General features: G+C 43.0%; 1 protein-coding gene across 4 annotated transcripts; it reads left to right on the plus strand.

Annotated features, from left to right (window-relative positions):
- Window positions 1-798: 798 nt before the first annotated feature.
- flii (FLII actin remodeling protein) lies at window positions 799-20,996 on the plus strand. Of its 4 annotated transcripts, none has more exons than XM_071518934.1 (31): window positions 799-905; window positions 2,538-2,648; window positions 4,068-4,139; window positions 4,392-4,472; window positions 5,265-5,512; window positions 6,341-6,444; window positions 6,767-6,942; window positions 7,618-7,775; window positions 8,394-8,478; window positions 8,868-9,021; window positions 9,245-9,372; window positions 9,845-9,952; window positions 10,540-10,644; window positions 10,954-11,133; window positions 11,318-11,400; window positions 11,667-11,741; window positions 12,038-12,121; window positions 12,532-12,703; window positions 13,499-13,606; window positions 13,841-14,032; window positions 14,306-14,404; window positions 14,941-15,030; window positions 15,162-15,301; window positions 15,559-15,781; window positions 16,668-16,822; window positions 16,988-17,048; window positions 17,192-17,320; window positions 17,871-17,977; window positions 18,259-18,364; window positions 18,575-18,640; window positions 18,806-20,996. In XM_071518934.1, exons 1-31 carry the CDS (start codon window positions 843-845, stop codon window positions 18,938-18,940), a joined length of 3,798 nt encoding a protein of 1,265 aa, XP_071375035.1. In that variant the 5' UTR covers window positions 799-842; the 3' UTR covers window positions 18,941-20,996. The 4 variants fall into 4 exon arrangements, with proteins under 4 accessions (XP_071375035.1, XP_071375033.1, XP_071375034.1 ...); XM_071518932.1 differs by having other exon boundaries at window positions 8,868-9,015; window positions 9,242-9,372; XM_071518933.1 differs by having other exon boundaries at window positions 8,868-9,015; window positions 9,242-9,372; window positions 9,848-9,952.
- Window positions 20,997-21,356: the final 360 nt, after the last annotated feature.

Raw genomic sequence — 21,356 nt, forward strand, 5'->3', positions numbered from 1 at the left:
AATAATACTTTTATTTTGAAGGAGAACGTTACATTTCCGGTATTATTCTGGCTATTTCTAATTGGCTTGACACAACTTGGTCGTGTAGCACTGATTCTGACACCGGCTTCCGTGGAATGTGTCACGACCAAAGAGGTTGTCACAACGAGATAAGCAGTTCAGTATCTCGGCATTTTTCTACACAAATAACGTCGTCAAACATGAATCTTATCTTTCATAACCAGACACAATGGTTCCTTTGTGTGAAGCAGTACGACACAAATTCATCGAAAGATAAAAATGCACATCAACCTCGGCGCCCCCAAGCGGCACCTCGTTGTGTCCGATATTATAATACTTCATATGGTCTGTCTGTCCCGTTATAGAGAAGGAGTTAATTATTTAATTTCCTTCTTTTCTGTCGCATTTGATCGTTTGATTTGACGACGTTGGACTTGTGTAACTGGGTACATTATAATCGTGTGTAAGGCGGAGGTTCCAAAAAGGATAACGTTATAGATAATCTGAGTGCTAAAACTTTGTTACTGCTCTCAAACTCAGCTGGTGGAGTACCCGACAGTTTGGGGGTGTTTCGGTAGCAGCTGGGAGTGGACTTTTCTACGCAGCCACCAACGACAGCCTCGGAGTAAAATACAGGAGAAGACAATGACATCATAGCCAATCAGAGTCGGAGGGTAAGGACCATGCGCAGTGAGTGAATGACATCACCAACTTGAACCGTTCATGTCTGGTGACGACGTGTCCTCTCCTGCATATTTTCACAGCCACCAGTCAACCCACCCTGCTACTTCCAGACCAAAATAGACTGGCGAGAGCGGAGCGGCTGACATTCTGAACCAGAAATGGCTGCCACCGGAGTTCTCCCCTTCATAAGGGGGGTAGACCTCAGTGGAAACGACTTCAAAGTAAGGATTTTAGGCAATATTATTGGATTTAACATCGATAGCTATGTAACAAACACTAAACTTAGCTAGCTAGCTAAAGCTAAGCCCAGTAAGTGGCACAGGACAACACAGCGACGCTAAGCTAACGGCTGAGCTCGCTAAAACATTAGCTTACGAGTTTAGCTCACTAGCATTGGGCGTTAGCCAGTTGTCATATGTGTGACATGACTAAAGTAGAGTCAGTCATGTCTTGACCACAAGCGTCCTGTCCGGCGTTTATCGGAATGCTAGTTCTGTTTTTTGGGAATTGGGGTAGCTAGTTTATTTAGGTTGCTTGCTCATGTTTGATAGTTTTGGGTACAATTAACGTTAGCTGTTATTCTAAAGCCAGGTTAGCTAATTCAGCCTTATTGTTGGCTAACTCTGGTTATCATGTCTGGGCTACAAGTCAGAAGCCCTGTGTCAGAAGCTATCTTAAGCTAGACATTTAACCAGTCAGTTTTATCAACGTTTAGATAAAGTCATGTCCAAAAAAAACACTACAGGGTGTTTTGGGTGGCTGTAGCCAGCTAATGTCGTCATATTTTTATATTTTGACCCACATAGCAAGCTTAGTTTGGGAGACAGGAAAAGCAGCCCTGGCAGCAATGACAGCTGGCATGATTTGGCATGTATCTGAACTGAACTGACAGAACTGTTTGTGTACTGTGTGCATAGCTGCCATGTCAGTACCACAGCTGTACAAGCAGGGTGGGGAGTAACTTTTTCAATTGCTAGCCATCAAATGGCCGGTGGATTCAAAACACGTTTCAGTGTAAGGTGGCATTATTTAACTTGCCGACATTTTATTTAGATATTAAGCACTGCAGTCTGGTTAGTTACCCAACCTGAGCAAGACAATGTAACGTAAGAGGCAAAACATCACAGCTGGCTAGATGTCTGCTGTCTAGCTAACTGACTGAAGTTTGCCAGATTTGTGCTGTCACACCCACCCACAATGCCACTGAAACCAGAAAGAGGGTGATGATGTCATCTCTAATCTTGTATTGACACACACACACACACAAACACACACACACACACACACACACACACACACTAAATGGACTATTCTCATTCTTGTATATTAATGAGGTTAAAATAGTCTGTTTTTGTAAGATATTGGATTGATGTGCCCTTTAGACTACCTGTTGGATTTTGTTGACATTTTAGAGCAAAGATAGAGTTTACAGTTGAAGGGCAAAGCTCTTTCACTTGGAGTAGTTATTTGCTGGCCTTACCCCTAGTGGTTACTGCCAGTTGCAGTTACACAAATCCCCATCTTTTATGAGTAACGTCTAGGAGCTTATGTCAATATTCCAGGCTCAAATTATTTGATAAAATAACTATTGGCACTATTTTCTGTAGGCCATGTCACCTGGGTTCAGTTGTCATAACCCCACCACCTCCACCACAGGCACAGAATATTGTTATTGGTAATGCTGGCAGTTGTTTAGAGTACATCTCAGCAACTTATTTCACACTGATATATTGAGAAAATATTGTACATAGCTTTGATCAACAAAGTCACTATCAACATTGCTGTTGTCAGATGTCATTCTCTGTCCTGACAGTTGTCACTTTTTCCCCTCTCTTGCTCTTCTGTCTTTACAGGGCGGTTATTTCCCAGAGCATGTCAAGTCTATGAGCAGCCTGCGATGGCTGAAGCTCAACAGAACAGGACTGTGTTACCTCCCAGAGGAGCTGGCCTCTCTGCAGAAGCTGGTGAGACTCTCAGTCCTATTTGCTAATTATTAGCTGGGCAAGGCACCTCTATACTTGGGGGGACTTCAGTGTGGATTATAATGAATGAAATGTCTGGGGCCTGGTCTGCGATTATACAGGCTTCCTACATAGGTCTTCAAACTCTGGAAATGTGTGGAATAGTTATGGATATGGATGGGTAATTTTGAAGTCTTAAAGTTTTACAATTGGGCATAAAGCCTAGATAGATAGATACAAGATGTAAATATGATTTAAAAAAAAGAAATATGAGGAAAACCTTGTTCAGTCCCAATAAAAACAGGACTACACATTTTATGTAGTTGCAGACCCACTGTCATTTCAAACACTAGTACGTTTGTGGCTGCTAAGATTTCACCACACTACCAAGCTTTTTGGCTAGTGTTCAGCTATCATTTGGTGGTCCTAATCTATTCTAAAAAATCTAGGAATCTAGCTGGCAAATCAGTAATGTTGGGATCCACAGTGAAAGTCCACAGTGCCGATGAATGTTGAGATGCACCAGCCACTGTGGGCTTTCAACAGAAAATACTTTCCTGCCCCGATAGGGACCATGATAAAAGATGATGGCCAGTATACATACAGTTTCAAGGAAAAGTACTGATCTATTTGTCAGGATACATAATCACACAAGGAGTCAGTTGGTGCCTGGAAAAGAAAACCTAGGAAAAAAAAGATAAAAATAAGAGCTTAGCAGAGAGGTCAAAAGGATATTTTTTTTTTAATTCGGTCAGTCAGTACCCCACTCTATCCCCGTTATCAACCTAGATTTATCCAATCCAATGTGCCATTCTCCATCACCACACTGCTGAAGGCAGTATTGTCCCTCTCTGATTAGTCAAAAATATACCAGTGTTTCCCCTTAAAAGTTTGAGTCATGGGGAGGAGATCATACCAGCAATTCGATGCATTCCAGTTTTATCAGTCAAACTTGTGAAACCCCACCTGGCTGAGAACACACACACACCCCCACACACATGCTTTAATCCTGAATATCTCTGATAGGATTATCTAATCTAAACCTCCTAAATCTGTGATCAGCAGGCCATGGTGAAAAGATGATCTCTATGCTAAAATGCTTGATCTTACATGGTGTAGATAAATAAGATTAGTCTGCTATCTCTGTTAGCCATCACAGTGTCCGGTGTGTTTACCTGAACATCTGCCTTGCATTTTATCCTGTTTGCAGTGAGATAATACTGTTAGGAGATAACAGGGCATTAGTGCAAGTGGTACATTTTACAACACAGTTCAGTACACCTTGTAGGGCATACTTGTGTCAGTGTGGTTTTAGATAGTGTGTGTGTGTGTGTGTGTGTGTGTGTGTGTTTGTGCACTTGCACTTGCAGTGCTCTGTGTATCTGTAACTGAAACCTATCTGTGTTTTTCCTCCCTTTTCAGGAGCATCTTTCAGTGAGTCACAACAGCCTGACAACCTTACATGGAGAACTGTCCAGCTTACCTAACCTACGGGTAACTCTCTCTCACACACACACACACACACATAAACATACCCATAAGACACATGGAGATATTGGTATAAACAGCATTTTCTAGACTATTGGTTTTGATTGAATGCTTTGACAAGCTCACTTGGGTTTTCTGGCCCAAACACCGTTCTGTTAACTTGTGTTGTCTTTGTGCAATGTTGCAAATTTCTTAGACAAATCTATAATCTACACCAAGATATAATAATGTACTAAATGTGTTTCATTATGTGTGCAGGCGGTCGTGGCCAGAGCCAACAACTTGAAAAACTCTGGAGTCCCAGATGACATCTTTCAACTGGACGACCTCTCTGTGCTGGTACACAAATAAAATTTTATATGTCTTCACTCACCAACTCTGTCCCCCAGTGTCCCCTTCTCTCCTTACCACACCCTTGACTTCCTTGCAGCCCGCCTCCACTTATCCAACAACACCCTTTCCTTTATTTCTTATGCTCCAGTGCCTTTATTCTTTACACCTCTATCTGGCCTTTCCTGAACCCCCTTCTTTTTCCATAGCCATACTTCCACTGAGGTGACTCATTGCTGTAATTGCTTTTCGCCACACTAGTATATTTACTTTGCCAGAGGGTACGGCAAGGCACAGTGAAATATGCGTAGGACAGTCAGCAACTTTTACTATTGGCTGCGCCATTATTCTCCTGCCAAGCCATGCTCGATAAAGCAAGGTCAGTTTGGAAGTGTGTTGGCTTTTCAGTCAGTTTCCCAGGTGTCAATTACAGGATCAGTCCTTAATCCAGTTGTATAAAATAGGATCGTTCCACTTTAGAGACCCACAACAGGGGACCTATTTATTCTGTTCTCTCTCAGTTAACCCTTGGTGCAAGGCTTGATGGTATAAGCTGTACATCTGGCTACTGTGTGAGACTTGGAAGTGATTCAGACTATTTAACAGAGGTCCCTTATATGTGTAGCCCACTTTTTCTAGTGCTTGTATGTATTGTTTCTCTTTATACTCTCACTTTCTTTTGATCCCTCTTATTTAATTCAATTTGAAGCTTTGTCATCCCGAAAAATAAATGTGTTATGCTGACAACAAAAACACAGTGGACAGGGTGTTCACCCAACACATTCCCTTCTTGTCCTTCAGGACCTGAGCTACAACCAGCTGACGGAGATCCCCAGGGACCTGGAAAACAGCAGGAACATGCTGGTGCTGAATCTAAGCCACAATGGCATCGACTCCATCCCCAACCAGCTGTTCATCAACCTGACAGACCTGCTGTATCTGGACCTGAGCGACAACAAGCTGGACAGCCTGCCGCCCCAGATGAGACGCCTGGTCCACCTGCAGACACTCATACTAAACAACAACCCACTGATGCACGCCCAGCTGCGGTAAAGATGGCAGGCATGGGGGGGAATTCCCCCCTTAAGTGCTTCACATAGGGGGGATTTATACACTTTTGGGGGGGGGGGGGGGGGGTCCGTCCGTCCGTCTGATGCAGCGCTTCCGGCCAGTCGTCCCGCATTCTACACTAGATTTGTGGGAATCGATGAAATTATGTGCAATACCCGCAATCCCGCACTGAAATTCAGCCCCTGAGGAAGTGACTAATACCACCACTAAGAAGAAGACATTTATGTCCTCGGAGTTTGCAGTTTGCTGAAATTATGTTAGGTGATTGCTGGGCACTGCAGTCCTCTAAATACAAGGAATATCCTGCTGCTATTTGTGTGAAATTGACTAGTGCAGCTTTAATAACCCATATTTATGAACTGCTACAAGGTTCTAACTTGTTATTATGTGCTTGAGAGGATCACATCAGTGAGAGCTGAGCTCTGTGTGTTGGTTGGTTGGTTGGTCCGTGTGTGCGTAATGCTCTTTGCAATGTGCAGTACTTAGGGGAATTACGATATGTGTTCTTTAGGCCGTGCAGAGCCCTGTGGGCCCTGCATAATGGAAATGCAGTGTGCACTCATACACCAGGCAATAAGGTAGAAGTCACACAGGAATGAGCCACCTGTAGGTTGGTGCCCAGTATATAGACATACTAGGAAATAGATCTGTGATTTTGTAACTGTTATAGCTAAGTCAACGCATGAATTAAAAATATTTTGTTCAGCAATTCTAGGTTAAAACTTAATGGTAAATTGAGTTACAAAGCAACATTGTACCCTTGTTTTTGAGTGCTAAGTGTCGGCTCTGTGTGTGTGTCTGAGCAGCCAGCTGCCAGCCATGGTTGCACTACAGACTCTCCATCTGAGGAACACCCAGAGGACCCAGAGCAACATGCCCACCAGCCTGGAGGGACTGACACACTTAGCAGGTAACACTCATACGCACACACACACACACACCATTCTCTATATACATCAGCTTATCTCTCCCAGGCCACTTGTGTAACAACCTGACACATTTTCCAGCTTGCCTTTACCTCTTGGCACACTTGGCACAGACCAATACTTTTTGTTCAGATATAGATTTTCACAAATGCATACTCCTATATGTATCGTCACTCTCTCTGTCTCTCACTATCCCTGACTCGGATACTAGACCACCAGCGACACTCACACACTGTGATACACTCCTTTGCTTAAACGTACAAACACGCTTATATGCTCTCCCTCTCTTCCTTGTCTCTCTCCCAGATGTGGACCTGTCATGTAACGATCTGACTCGGGTGCCAGAGTGTCTGTATTCGCTGGGCAGTCTAAAGAGACTCAACCTGAGCAGTAACCAGATCTCAGAACTCTCCCTCTGCATCGACCAGTGGACTCAGCTAGAGACACTCAACCTCAGCCGCAACCAGCTCACCTCACTGCCTGTAAGGACGATGCATCACACACCTGTCTCTGCAAAGTACTTCTTCTCTAATTACCAGTGCTGAGCACATATTTTGGGGAAGTTGCGTAACAGGAGTACTTGCAATATTAAAAATTGTGAAATGCTTTTTCTGTGTTAGTGTCAAGCCCCATCCTCCGCTCACATCCTCTCCATTAAAATAGTGAATGAAAGAATATTGGACTGTAGCTCTTTAGTGTCCAGTGGGAATGATGCTTCCTGCTCTGTTCTCTTTCAGAGCTGTAATGGCTCCATTTCAGTCTGCATGGCTGTCTTTCTACTACTACTGTCTATTGTTTTGTTTTTTATCTGCTAATCTTTCCTACCTATGATCTTTATTCTTTCTGCACATTATCGGGCGGGAGGGTGGCCTAGTGATTAAAGAATACATCCTATAACAACAACACCCTAACCCAAACCCTAACCTCTTTTTGTTTTGGATATGAGCATCACCTAAATGCCTAAAAATTTAAATGTAAAATATCACGTCTGCCCACTTCTCCTTTATCCCTCTTTTAGAGAGCAATTGCTAGATTGGTTAACAGAGTGATTTACTAATCTGATGGGCTGTGTAGCTGGAATACTAGATTTTTCCTACATTTCCAGTGCAATTTCTGCAAGCTGAAAAAAATATCTTTGTTAATGTGTCTCAATCCAGTCTGCAATCTGTAAGCTGTCCAAACTGAAGAAGCTGTATGTGAACTCTAACAAGCTGGACTTTGACGGGGTTCCATCAGGAGTGGGCAAGCTGGCCAGCCTCACCGAGTTCATGGCTGCCAACAACAACCTTGAGCTCATTCCCGAGGGGCTCTGCAGGTGGGCTTAAAACACACACACGCACACACACACACACACACACACACACACACACACACAAAGATTAGCTATACTCTGATTGATCAGCTGCCAATCATCAAAACATCCAATTTTCATTCTACATTGTTAGATTGGTAGTCTCTAAATTGGCTGATCATAAGAGCCAATCCTCTGTTATAAAAAACACTGACATTTAGCTAATGGCAGGTTTTAGCACTACAGTCAATTCTTTATTCATCAAAGGAAATTGCTATAATGGTTGCCTACAGCATGTCAACGTTTGATGGTAGCTTTGGCCATGGCCTTGTACATGGCATAGCATAGGCTAGTATTTATAACATGACAGGGTTTCTTTTTTTCCCTTATAACCTTTATAGACTAAAAAGAGAATAGGTTATGCTGCAGCACTTTTTGATAGCAGATTCCCTCCTCTAATATGCTTTCTTAAAAAGCAGTGCCCATATAAAGCACCATTTTCTACATTTCACGCTGCCGCATTGCACTGCATAGGTTGATATTGGTATTGGCTGATTCTGTTTTCTTACATATTTTATCACTGAAAGCAGCACAAGAATATGAGTTTATGTGATTACAGTATCTCCTTTTGTTGTTGTCTAGGTGTGGTAAGCTGAAGAAGCTGGTGCTGAATAAGAACCGTCTGGTAACGTTGCCTGAGGCCATCCACTTCTTGACTGACTTAGAGGTACAGTACTAAACCCACTCACAAAGTACATGCATAATACTACACTCAAGCTATCTTAACAAAGAGCATTTATACTGGGTTAATGGTGGAGCTGATTTGGATTTGATTACTGTATAAAGATGTCAAGCCTCAGAAAAGGAGGATTAAAATATCCTGGTTCTGACCCACCTCACAACCTGGTAGAAAAGTAGGGGAAAAGCTCTACCTTACCTGGCATTTGTTATATGTAAAGTAAAGCTAGAGAAACTGACTCGAGACCTTTTCTGAAACGTTGGGTTTCACTATTCAATTGTGCATATATTGCACTCAGTAAAATCTCAAATTTTAGAATTGGTTCTCACTGCCCACTGCACACACAAACTGTTTCCCTCTAATGCACCTCTCTGTAGATCCTGGATGTGCGTGAGAACCCCAACCTGGTGATGCCTCCTAAGCCAGTTGACCGGACAGCAGAGTGGTACAACATCGACTTCTCCCTACAGAACCAGCTACGGCTGGCCGGGGCCTCACCCGCTACTGTAGCTGCCGCTGGAGGAGGTGTGTGTGTATGTCTGTGTGTGTTTGTGTGTGTGTGTTGGTGCGCACGTGCGCATACATGTATAATTGTGTACATTAATATGTTTAAGGAGTGTTACATTTTGAGCCAGTGCCTCTGCTACTATCATAAAGCCAATGCGTGTGTTTGTGTCTTTTCTGGAGACTGAACTCTGTATCTTTATGTTGGCAACTGTGTTAAAATGACTGTGTTTGTGCGCATGTCAAGGAGCCAGCCCACGTGACCCCCTGGCGAGGAAGATGAGGTTGAGGAGGAGGAAGGATTCTGCTCAGGATGACCAGGCAAAGCAGGTGCTGAAGGGCATGAGCGACGTCGCACAGGAGAAGAAGCACATGGAGGTAAGCAGAGAGATAATGGAGGAAAAAGGAGAGTGGAAAGAAGGACCAGGAACAATAATCACATAGAGGTCAATGGTTTCCATTTATGCAAAAGGACATGGCAGTATCAGTGTCAAGGTTAGGGATTTGTTTCCTACTGGTGCCTGTCGTGCTAAAAATACCTGCAGTCATGATACTGTAAGGTGCTTTGGATAAAAGCGCCCACCAAATTGGGGGATTGGCTGTTGTATCACATTATGTTTGTTTTATTTCTGTTCCTCTTAATGCATCCATGGTTTATGCAGATGATGACACTGCTCCCATGACTTTGTTTACATTCAGAAGTTTTACCCATGCAATAATGCTTGACAATTCCTTGTCATGGTGTTTGTAAGATATAAGAAGAAGAGTCAGGAAAGGATCAGAAGAGGAGTATAGACAGAATAGGGTGGTTTTCTGTTTTATTAAACTAGAATTCTGTTGATTTTTGCAGGAGAATGGGGATCTGAAATATGGCGATCTAAAAACACGGCGCTGGGACAAGAGTCTAGAGAAGCCTCATCTGGACTACTCTGAGTTCTACATGGAGGACGTGGGACAGGTATGTGTGTGTGTGTCAGTGACATCTATTAATTGCCAGGATCTGATGTACCTCTCTGTGGGGGTATTTAGTGTGAGTGCCTGTGTATCTCTGATGTGAGAGGAAAGGGGAGTGGGTCAGAGCAGGTATGTCATTGGGATTGCTCCTATCACAGATTGAATGTGGCCCAAAATGCCTTCAGGAGGATCAACAGTTATTGCTGTCATTCCAGAAAAGTAAGTTTAGGCACATAGTCGAAGTTTCAGTCACCTTTAAATCCATATGAATGGCTCTAGCCTGAAGGGTAAAGAAGCAGTAACCAGAATGTTGCTGGTTCGACTCTTTGCACCAGCTAGGATAATTTAGATGGGGAAAGTGAATGAGGTGTGATGCTTTCCACTCCCTGATCACATCAATCCCATCAATACAAGACCATGGCAGCACTGGGCAGCTAATACCCCAGGTGTGCTTTTAGTCAACCAGCAGGGTTATAAAAGTGTTCAATTCAAACTTAAAAACAAATTGTAGTGATTGTTGATATCTTGGTTCAGGTTTTGCTACCTGTCTTTGTTCAAATGTCAACATTTCTGTCCCACTTCTCCCTACAGGTTCCAGGTGTGACAGTGTGGCAGATAGAGAACTTTGTTCCCATGCAGGTGGAAGAAGCTTTCCATGGCAAGTTCTATGAGGCTGACTGCTACATCATCCTCAAGGTAACACATCAAATCTACTGTCACTTAGATAATCTGTCAGTCATTACTTGGGTTTGCATGGATTCAACTTGGCTGGCGTTGGAATGTCTTATGTTTTCTTGTTGGTGCCAAGTCAAAGTTTACCTTTAACACATTTCACATAGATGCTGCGCTGTTTGCAAGCTAGGGAATTTTAGATGTTTGTATGTTAACTACAAGACTTTATCCAGCCTCTTTCTCCTACTGATCTTACTGTCTCCCTCCACTACACCATTCCCCTCCTCCCTGTATCCCTCCATTTTTCTCTCATTGTTCTCTCTCCCGTTGTAGACCTTCCTGGATGATAACGGAGCGCTGAACTGGCATATCTACTACTGGATTGGCCAGGATGCCACGCTGGACAAGAAGGCGGGCTCTGCCATCCACGCCGTCAACCTCAGGAACCTCCTGGGAGCCGAGTGCAGGACGATACGGGAGGAGATGGGAGATGAGAGCGAGGAGTTCAGTGCCGTACGTGGAAACATACACATGAGCAAAGATGTCAGGGTGCACACAGACATACAGTACAGACAGATACTGGATACTTGGTGAAAGAAGAGCAGCTAACCAAGAATCCTTCCCGGTTTATGCAACTGCTACATGCTGTTCTAATTGACAGTGTCTCTTTGTCTATATCTGCTGTGTTTGTGTGTAGGTGTTTGATAATGAGATCTCCTACATTGAGGGAGGAACAGCCAGTGGCTTCTACACTGTGGAGGACACAACCTATGCTGTTAAGTAAGATGAGAACAGTTTTTTCAAAAACCTATTCCTGTTGTACTCTATTTGCCTTTTATCCTTTTAAGCCTGTTTATGAAAGTCGTGTCTGACTTTTTTGTTCTTTTCTTTTTCTTTATGTAAAATCTGATTCTTGCAAATTCAATCTAGAAGTATTTGAGCATCCTGTTATTTCAGCTACTTAGTCATTAGCTACATGTCTCTGTTCTGTTAAAGATTGGTCTGAAAGCTTCCTTACCAGGTCTTAACCCCTGCGTGTTTTCCAGGTTGTACAGAGTTTATGGCAAGAAAAACATCAGGCTGGAGTCTGTACCTCTGAAGGCCTCCTCCCTCGACCCACGGTGAGAAACACACCTGCACACACCCCCCCCCCTCTGGCACACACTACATGATACACACTCGCATGCGTACTCTGGCACACCCTCCAACACACCCACTCTGTCCCTCACAAGCATGGATCTCTCCTTATTAATTGTCTTTGCATCCCTTTCTCTCTCTGTTTGACATACACACTGCATTGATTCTGGATTTTCTGTACTTAATTTTTATACCTGTTTTCTGATGTGTGTGCCTGTCTCGCTTAGTGTGACACCGAGAGTGTTGTGTAGCTAACATCCTGTCCTTCCTTCCCTGATAGTTTTGTCTTCCTGTTGGACACGGGGCTGGAGATCTTTGTCTGGAGAGGAGCCAATGCTACGCTCAGCGGGACCACCAAGGCCAGGTAAGCGCATAGACACATCACACTATTATGATTTGTGTTTTTTTTCTGTTGGGGCCAATCATACATCTTCGCTATGTAATAAAGTTTTGTACTGTTAATCATTAAGGAGCACAAACATTTTGTCCACCTAGCTACCCTCAAGAACTTGACTAAGAAAATAAAAACTCAAAATTGTTACATAGAAGCTACAGAGCTGAGGAGGAGATACTAAGCGTATTTTATTGGGATTCATTCCTTTGTCAATTGTACGTATTTTTTGTTGTTCTCGGTCATATTGACATTTGTGTGTTTATTTTTCACAGTTAGGTCTGGGTTTAGATTTAAGGTTTGGCTTAAGGCATGATTCCAGATGAGAAGTGCAGTAATTCAAACCTGTGTGTTTGTGCGTGTGCATTGTTCTCGTCCCCCAGGCTATTTGCAGAGAAGATCAATAAGAATGAGCGTAAGGGGAAGGCAGAGATCACTACCCTGGCACACAACCAGGAGCCTCCAGAGTTCTGGGAGGTACTGGGAGGACAACCAGAGGAGATCAAGAAACACGTACCAGACGACTTCTCTCCTATCAGACCTAAACTATACAAGGTAAACTTTAAAAATAACATTCTTTTACAGTAATGCTACTCCATACCTGACAGTATCTTCTGAATTGCAACCGATTATAAAATAAAGTCCTAGTTATTAGATTAGTTTATGGTGGACTAGATGCGATCAGTGTTGATAGTAGGTGTGGAGAGGGATGATTCTGTGATGCCAGGATATACTGTTGAGCTTTCTGGAGGTGTCATACGCCTAAATCAACGAAACATCAGCAATAACAGGCGCCCACTTGAGAACCGCCCCCATCATCCAAGCTAATGGTAGGTACTCACCCTGAGAGAGAGTTACAGCAGTAACTGCGTATTTATAAGTTGTCCATAATGACGTACATGGGATGGGCATCTCATGGAAAACGACTTCAACTTTGAATTAACTGAATCACAATTAAAAAGGCAACTACACAGGCTAATTGTATTAAGTTGAATGCCATTTAATTGTGTCAGCTTTAAAAGAGGTCTGATCATCCTCATTTTTATATGTGCATTTTCAAAGCTACATGAGGTAACTAACAGTGTTTCAAGGCCAAATAGTCTGTGGTGTAATTGCACGTGCATTGGTCACATAATTGCAAAATTATTTGATGTGGCAAGTGGAGCAGTCTCAAAAATCATGATGACAAACCACAGTGGCATAGGCACAATGATCACAAGTCGAAGCTCGCAGACAGGGATACACACTTGACAGCGTAGTTGCTAAACCACAAAAATATGAGTTCCAAAATTACCTCAGAACTGAATCATCACCTGCATTGTATGTTTGTTTGTCGTTGTTTGTGTGTAGGTGGGCCTGGGGCTGGGCTACCTGGAGCTGCCTCAGATTAACTACAAGCTGTCAGTGGAGCACAAAGACTGCAAGGTCAAACTGGACACCATGCCAGAGCTTAGACTGGTAGGTGTATCTGCTGCGTAATCACAAGACAGTATGGTTTTATTGTGAAATAATGACACAAGGATGTGTTTAAAATGCAAAGCAGTGCAGACTGCAGGTCAGTCACCAATGTGCCTTTTCTCCCTATTTCCCTACCTCCCTTCTTTCCTCCTTCTCATCCTCTCTTTCTCTTTGCCTGGCTTCCTCCTTTCCTCCCACTCATCTCTCTCTCCTATTTTCCTTCCCTCCCACCAGCTGCAATCTCTGCTGGACACTAAGTGTGTGTACATCCTGGACTGCTGGTCTGATGTGTTTATCTGGATCGGGAGGAAGTCTCCCCGTCTGGTCCGAGCCGCTGCTTTGAAACTGGGCCAGGAGATCTGCTCCATGCTGCACCGGCCCAAACACGCCTGTGTAACTCGCAACCTGGAGGGCACAGAGTGCCAGGTAACAGCATACAGACAGAAAATATACAGACACACACACCACCCTTCATGCTGCACCAATCACACCTGTGCTATTTTTGCTGGTGTGACCCCTAGACTATGAACAACCTTCCTGAAAGTGTTGGGAAAGCAGAATTCACTGCTATATATAAAAATCAATAAGATCCACTTTTACCCTATGGCCTATGTGTTTTACCTGCATTTTTGTAATGTGCTTTTTCACTTGAGCACATATTAAACCTTCCCTTCTCTTCTCTTCTCTTCTCTTCTCCAGGTGTTTAAGTCTAAGTTTAAGAATTGGGATGACGTGTTGAAGGTGGACTACACCAGAGCAGCTGAGACTGTACAACGGAAGGACAACCTACAGGGCAAGGTCAGTGATGTGTGTGTTTGTCAGGAAAGGAATGTGAGAAATGAATACGCTTGCTCAGATAGCAGGCCACCAGCCAAATGCTAGTTAAACTTTATCTTTATCTAAATGCACTTTATCACAACCATTGTTTAGTGGTCCTGTTCTGTTCTGAACGTCTAGTTAGCTATCAAAATAGGTCAAGTGTCTCACAAAGTTTGAGATTTACCAGTGACACTGTGGTGTGTAGTCTAAAAGCTGTGTTTGCTGCCCTTGTAGGAAGTAAACAGTTTGTTGATATCAACAGGACTAATACAGATAAATAAAGGTTAAATAACACATTACGAGTTACTATTAAATCAATGACTCATCTTAAGGCTGTTGCTCACAATACAGTCATGTTTTTGAGGATGGGATCATCTGCGTTTTTGAAATATTGACTGATGTGTTTGAGAATCAAAGCCCTTGTACTGTATGTGTGCATTTGTGTGGCGTGCAGGCATAGCTGCTTGTGTCTGGTGAGTGCAGGAAGTGTGTTTTATCTGCGTTTTCTCTCCCAGGTGAAGAAAGATGCGGAACAGAAAGACCAGATGAAAGCTGACCTCACAGCTCTCTTCCTTCCCAGGCAGCCACCCATGGCCCTCACTGAGGTAACACACACACACACACACACACACACACACACACACACACACACACACACACGGCCTTTCCATATAAATCATTATGAGTGAGTTTCTGCGTGAGTTTCTGCTTCTACAGAATGACATTTTCTCTCTAGGCCGAACAGATGATGGAGGAGTGGAACGAGGACCTGGATGGGATGGAGGGATTTGTGTTGGAGGGCAAGAAGTTTGCTCGTCTGCCAGAGGAGGAGTTCGGACACTTCTACACACAGGACTGCTACGTCTTCCTCTGCAGGTAGGTGTGTGTGTGTGTGTGTGTGGGTGGGTAGGTGGGGTGTTCAAGCAGGGATGAAAGGTGGGGTGGAATTGCAGCTCATTTCAGTTCTTATGCATTTCAGCTGAATAAAAGAGTGTGTCTGTATGTCTCGTTGTATATCTGTGTGTGTGTTTGCAGCGTAGAGACATAGAAGGAAAATGACCTTAATTCTGTTCTATTATTCTATTCTGTTGTATCATTCTGTTGTCTGATTATTTCCAACTGTGCTTCCTTAGGTACTGGGTGCCTGTGGAGTACGAGGATGATGAGACAGAGAAGAAGGGGAAGAAGGGGGGCGGAGGGGGCGAAGGAGAGGAGGAGGAGGACAAACAGCCGGAGGAGGACTTCCAGTGTGTGGTGTACTTCTGGCAGGGCAGGCAGGCCTCCAACATGGGCTGGCTCACCTTCACCTTCTCCTTGCAGAAGAAGTTTGAGAGTCTGTTCCCTGGCAAACTGGAGGTAAGGGAAATAGATTTGTACACAAACACACACAGAAAATAAAACCAATTATAGGGGAGATGTGTTATTTTTCTTTGGCACACATACTCAAACTGAATGTGGGTGAATTGTGCTATTCATTTATGCCACACATATATACACACACACACACTCTCTAGCCCCTACTCCTTTGAAGCAAGGTACTTTCATCTACCTGGAGATCTAAAACATTTGTCCTTGTAAGCTAGAATTGAGATGCAATGGCCTTTTGTTGTACTGAAAATATTTAGACTTTTTATGAAATGCTCCTTTGGGTTTATTTATCTAACAGTAAGAGGACTAGGTGTTCAGATGTGACAAAGAGGCTTGCCTGTGGGTGAAGTGTAATTTATTTATTTTCATTTTACCTAAAATCTACAATGACAACCATATTTTAGAATGCAAAAACACCTATGATTCACAAGGGGAATGTGTTAAAGAAATTGTGGGGAGTGTCTGCCTCATTCTTCCTCTGTCGAACCACGCTTTTGATGTCCTTTTTTATATCTAATTCTAAAGATTAGATTTTGTGAGATCATATCACTGTATGTCCTCACTTGGCCTGAAAATGGCTGTTATGCCTCTCCTGTGGCTGTATTTATGTAAATTTGTCTGCAGTACTTTTTATCTGCTCCTCCCCTCTCTCTATCCATTGCTTGTGTAGAAAGTAAAAGTGTGTTCTTTCAAAGGTGGAATCTCAATAGAGTAGTCAGGTAAACTCAGTCGTATGGAGATGAAGTGGCCGCATTGCATCCAGAAATATCTAGAACTCTAATCACAATATGAGCCTGACCACTTCCATATGCGGTTTTTGAAAAATCATTGCATTGAAATGACAAGTGTAACCATAGCGTGTATCTCTGTTTAGGTGGTGCGTATGACCCAGCAGCAGGAGAACCTCAAGTTCCTGTCCCATTTCAAGAGGAAGTTCATCATCCACAAAGGGAAGAGGAAACAGAAGGCCGACTCCGCCCAGCCCTCCCTCTACCACATACGCACCAATGGCAGCGCTCTCTGCACCAGGTAGACACGCACCACATATTGTCAGGAGCACCAGCGCTCTCACAAACAGTGGGCACAAGCATCAGTTTCTGTCCTCTATAGAAGTCTTCTTGTCCCTCTCCTTAAAATCTCAAAGTTCTCCATAACCTTTTTTCCTTTTTTTTTTTTTGTACATCTCTCTTTCAGAACCATCCAGATTGGAACAGACTCCAGCAATCTCAACTCAGAGTTCTGCTTCATACTCAAGGTGGGGATTGCTTTATTTTGGTAGCTTTCTCCTCTGTGTCCCCCACTACTTCTATACTGTCTGAATATGGAACAAAAAATGTCCTCTCTCCTAAAATAAAAAAAAGACTTTGGCTTCTGTGTAACAGTATGTGTTTGCTGCAGGTACCATTTGAGAGCACAGACAACCAGGGCATCGTTTACACCTGGGTGGGCAGAGCTGCTGACCCTGATGAAGCCAAACTGGCGGAGGACATAATGAACAGCATGTTCGACGACACGTACAGCAAACAGGTAAGGGTGTGTGTGTGTGTGTGTGTGCCTTTATGTGAGTATAAGAAATTCCTATAATCATCTGTATTCATGCTACTATTCATTTACTAATCATTCTCACAGTCAAAGTGGAATTCCTCTTAGTTATTCTCACTTAGTTTCCCCAAAACCTTATAGGCTGATAAGGATTGGAAGTGTTTGCGCTAAAGAAAGGAGACAGTCAAGGCTAAATACATCCTGGCTTTGTCTGGAAGTCCCTTTAACCAGTTTGTTATTTATAGGACTGACCGCTTCTCTTGTGAAATGTGTATTCCAGGTTCGAGACAGATTCTGTAGCCTATGTGTGATGTTTCTCTCTCATTACAGCTGTAATACATTTTGGCCGTGGTGTGTGTGCCTATTATATGAATTAATATTGAGGTTTCTTCTGTAGAACCCCAACAACTTTGTGTATGTGTGCCTGCAAGTATGTTTTGTCAAACCAATCAATAAGTAAGACAATCAGTCAGTTTGCCTGTAAAGAGACCCATTCTGCCTCTGCCCTCACCTGTGTATGTGTCTTGTCTCCTAGGTGATCAACGAGGGAGAGGAGCCAGAGAACTTCTTCTGGGTGGGGATTGGTTCTCAGAAGCAGTACGACGAAGACGCAGATTACATGAAATACGCTCGGCTCTTCAGGTGAGTTGTGTATGGGACATCAAAACATTTAGAATGGACTGAAAAGCTGTTGAAATCAGCATTCTGGACCGGCTATTTCACTGGAACATTTAAGATGGCTGCCATACAAGTTTGAATAACCTCAGACATCAGTGGAAGTGTCTTTCTTTCTGATACTTTGTGACTCTCCAGGCAGGACTGAGTTTCACCCAGAGGTCACAAGTTATTAGTTAAAAGAAATGTATGTATTAATAATACATTATTAATACTGTTCTCCCTCCTCCTCCCTCTCCCTCCCTCAGGTGTTCCAATGAGAAGGGTTATTTCTCTGTGTCAGAGAAATGTTCAGACTTCTGTCAGGATGACTTGGCCGATGACGACATCATGCTGCTAGACAACGGCAAAGAGGTCATTATTTCTCATAACTACACTTGGGTTTAAATACTACTACTGCTAACAATAATAAACTGAATTCATACTTAGAATTGATTTGATTGAGTTGATTGACCTGGCCTTCTGCAATGTAATCAATTGCATTGTTTCAGATTCTGTAGTACAATATTCTTCAGTCAGTCTCTCACTCACTCTACCTTTCTTTCTGTCTCCCTCCTCTCTCAGGTGTACATGTGGGTCGGCACTCAGACCAGCCAGGTGGAAATCAAACTTAGTCTCAAAGCCTGCCAGGTAAATAAGAGTGTATATGTGTGTGTAATATATGTGTGTTTGTCTGTGTCTCTCTGTGCATGGTTGTCTGTCTCTATGTGTCTGTTTTTCTGTTTGTGTTAGGTTTCTGTTTATGTGTCTATATCCAAATCCCGTTCATTTCCTCTCCTCTCCTCCTCTCTCCAGGTTTACATCCAGCACATGCGCTCCAAAGACACCGAACATCCCCGGAAGCTGCGACTGGTCCGGAAGGGAAACGAGCCCCACTGCTTCACACGCTGCTTCCACGCCTGGGGAGCCTTCAAGACTCCCCCCGCATAGACACACTCTCTCTCTCAATCTCTCTCACACACACACACACACACACACACATATTCGCACATACAGACGTTTCGCTGCCATGTAGTTTTCTACCAGTAAGAAAATGATGTCTATGCCTAGCCCAGCTTTACCTGAAGCCCTGGCCCTCCCCCCCCCCCCCCCGTCCTGCTCAGCGCTACTGTTCAACAGCCTCTTGCCCAGCAGATTCAAAACTCTAAACATCCATCTTGGTGGAATCCCCCTTTAATTTTCTCAGTACAAGGCAGTTTGTTTGGTGTCAGCAGCCTAGAGATAACTAGAGATGGGGGCAAGAGGCTGTCGGCTGTCTCTCTGCTTCCTGTCTTTGGGACAGACAGAAAAAAAAAACGTCACATTTTTTTCTACAAGCGTTTTAGCAGCAGCAGGCCTGAATACTATTGTCGACCGAAAGAAGAGATTTATGTTTGAGATAGGTCTAAAAGGTGTACAGATGTTTTATAATAACGAGTCCGAAGGGAGGCGAGTGTGTCCCGCTAACATATCGCTCTGCCCCGCCGGTTTCACCCGGCTTGCGCAAGGACAACGCTGCACTGCATGGTGGGTAGTTTTCATCGGAGGAGCGTCAAGTTCTCAGTCCTCCCAACTGCGCGGTGCCGTTTTTGCTCAAGTCACGTGAAGTCGGCTCTGAGGCAGATACTAAGGTTTTTAATCATTCACGTGTCGTCATTGAGGGACGGAACAGGAAGCAGCACTATCATTGTTTTTTTTCTGAGGAAATGTTTGTCTATATATTTTTATTTGTCTTTTCTGTCATCATGAGGAATATGCTTTATGAGTGTGTTTACCCCCAGGCGCCTTTATTGTCCCGCAGTCTCAGTTCGGTCATCCTTCTCACCTCCTCTCCAGCATGGCCACTGATCTGAGTCAAGCTTCCCAAAGAGTGTCTAAGGCTAGATTTACACAGGAAAAGGGAAATTTGACTTTAAACCCTCTGTGAAAGCTGTTATTCATTACCGGCTAGATTTCTGGAAAAACACATCTTGGTCACATAGTGTTAAAAATCAGACTTTTTTTCCTATGTAAATAAGTCCTTGTGTTATGATCATCTTAGTTTATTTTTGTGCAAAGATACTTTTGACTGGGATGGGATAAGCTAGATGGAAGTTAAACAGTTGAAGCGAGTGTTTTTACTCGTCAGTGGCCCTGGTCTGCAGAGAGGAGGACAGGATGCCAGTTTTGGGGCGGAGGGACAGAGCCTTGTTTTACTTTAAGTTGAGGGACAGAGCTGTTTTAAATGTGCAATCAGTAAAGCACGGGAGAGACCGAAACTTTAGTACAAATACTGTTTTCTTTCTTCTGTCTACGTCACAGGCTGCGTTCAAATTGTCAAAATGATTCCTTCTTGCTTCTCTGTTGCCTTGGAGAGGTAAGAAGAGCTGAAGAGTTCTTTTCCAAAACTCAAAATAATCCTTTTTGGAAAGAGAGTTCATTATTCTATATCAATCATTTTACAAGAATAGGTGTCTTTTTTTTCAAATGGTGGATATCTCACTTTGGAACAAAACTCTTCAGTTTTTTTTTTTTTGACAATGCGAATACAATCCTAATGGGAGATCTTCTGCATCATATTAGAGACATATCTTCAAAATACTGATCTCAGATCAGTATTTTGTTTTTATTACTAATGCTTAACCGTGAGTTATGATAGGTTAAACTGATTCTAGATCTGTGCTACCAGGGTGATCTTTCAGAGTACATAACTGCTGCGGTGCTTCTCGTGATCATGTGACCCCCATAGTCTGCAGGGATTGGTCTAAGCACCTGATGATAGAAATAGATATGATAGAAACCAACTATGTATTTACACACAGCTGCAACAACCATCTTTTTTTTTTTCTTTATACTGTATACTTTTATTTTGGGTGAATTGTATGCCTGTTAGTGTGTTTGTTTGCTGACTGAGTCACACACACATGTATGTTTGTGTGTGTGTGATTACGTGCACATGCTCCTGATGCCACCTGCAGATGCTTTATTTATGTATTTTATATGAAAAATAAAGTCTCACGTCACTAAGCGCATTGGTATTTTGTTTTCATGTCATGTTAGTAATCACCCAGTGATTATAATTCAGATCTAAGTCCATAAATTCAGTTTTCTGCACACTGCCAATGGAGCAGCTGCAAATTGCAAATTGGTACGGCATGTTAAGTTTATTTACTTAATTTGCATAGTGAGAAAAACAAAGTAATAAAATACAGAGAAATAATTCAAATTTGTCAAGGTTAGACTAAAACACCAAGAGGATTACAAACAAAAAATCAAAACATCTAAACAGAACATCATTTATAAAATATTTAAAACTCAACAGCCTTCATGCAGAAAATTAAACCATAAGGGGAAACTAGACTGTGGTGGAGTCGTGTGTGTTAGTGCA

The sequence above is a fragment of the Centroberyx affinis genome, unplaced genomic scaffold (assembly GCF_046629955.1).
Source record: "Centroberyx affinis isolate AG114_WGS23_722 - 3 ecotype Tasmania unplaced genomic scaffold, CSIRO-AGI_Caff_v1 ptg000645l_1, whole genome shotgun sequence".
NCBI lineage: Eukaryota > Metazoa > Chordata > Actinopteri > Beryciformes > Berycidae > Centroberyx > Centroberyx affinis.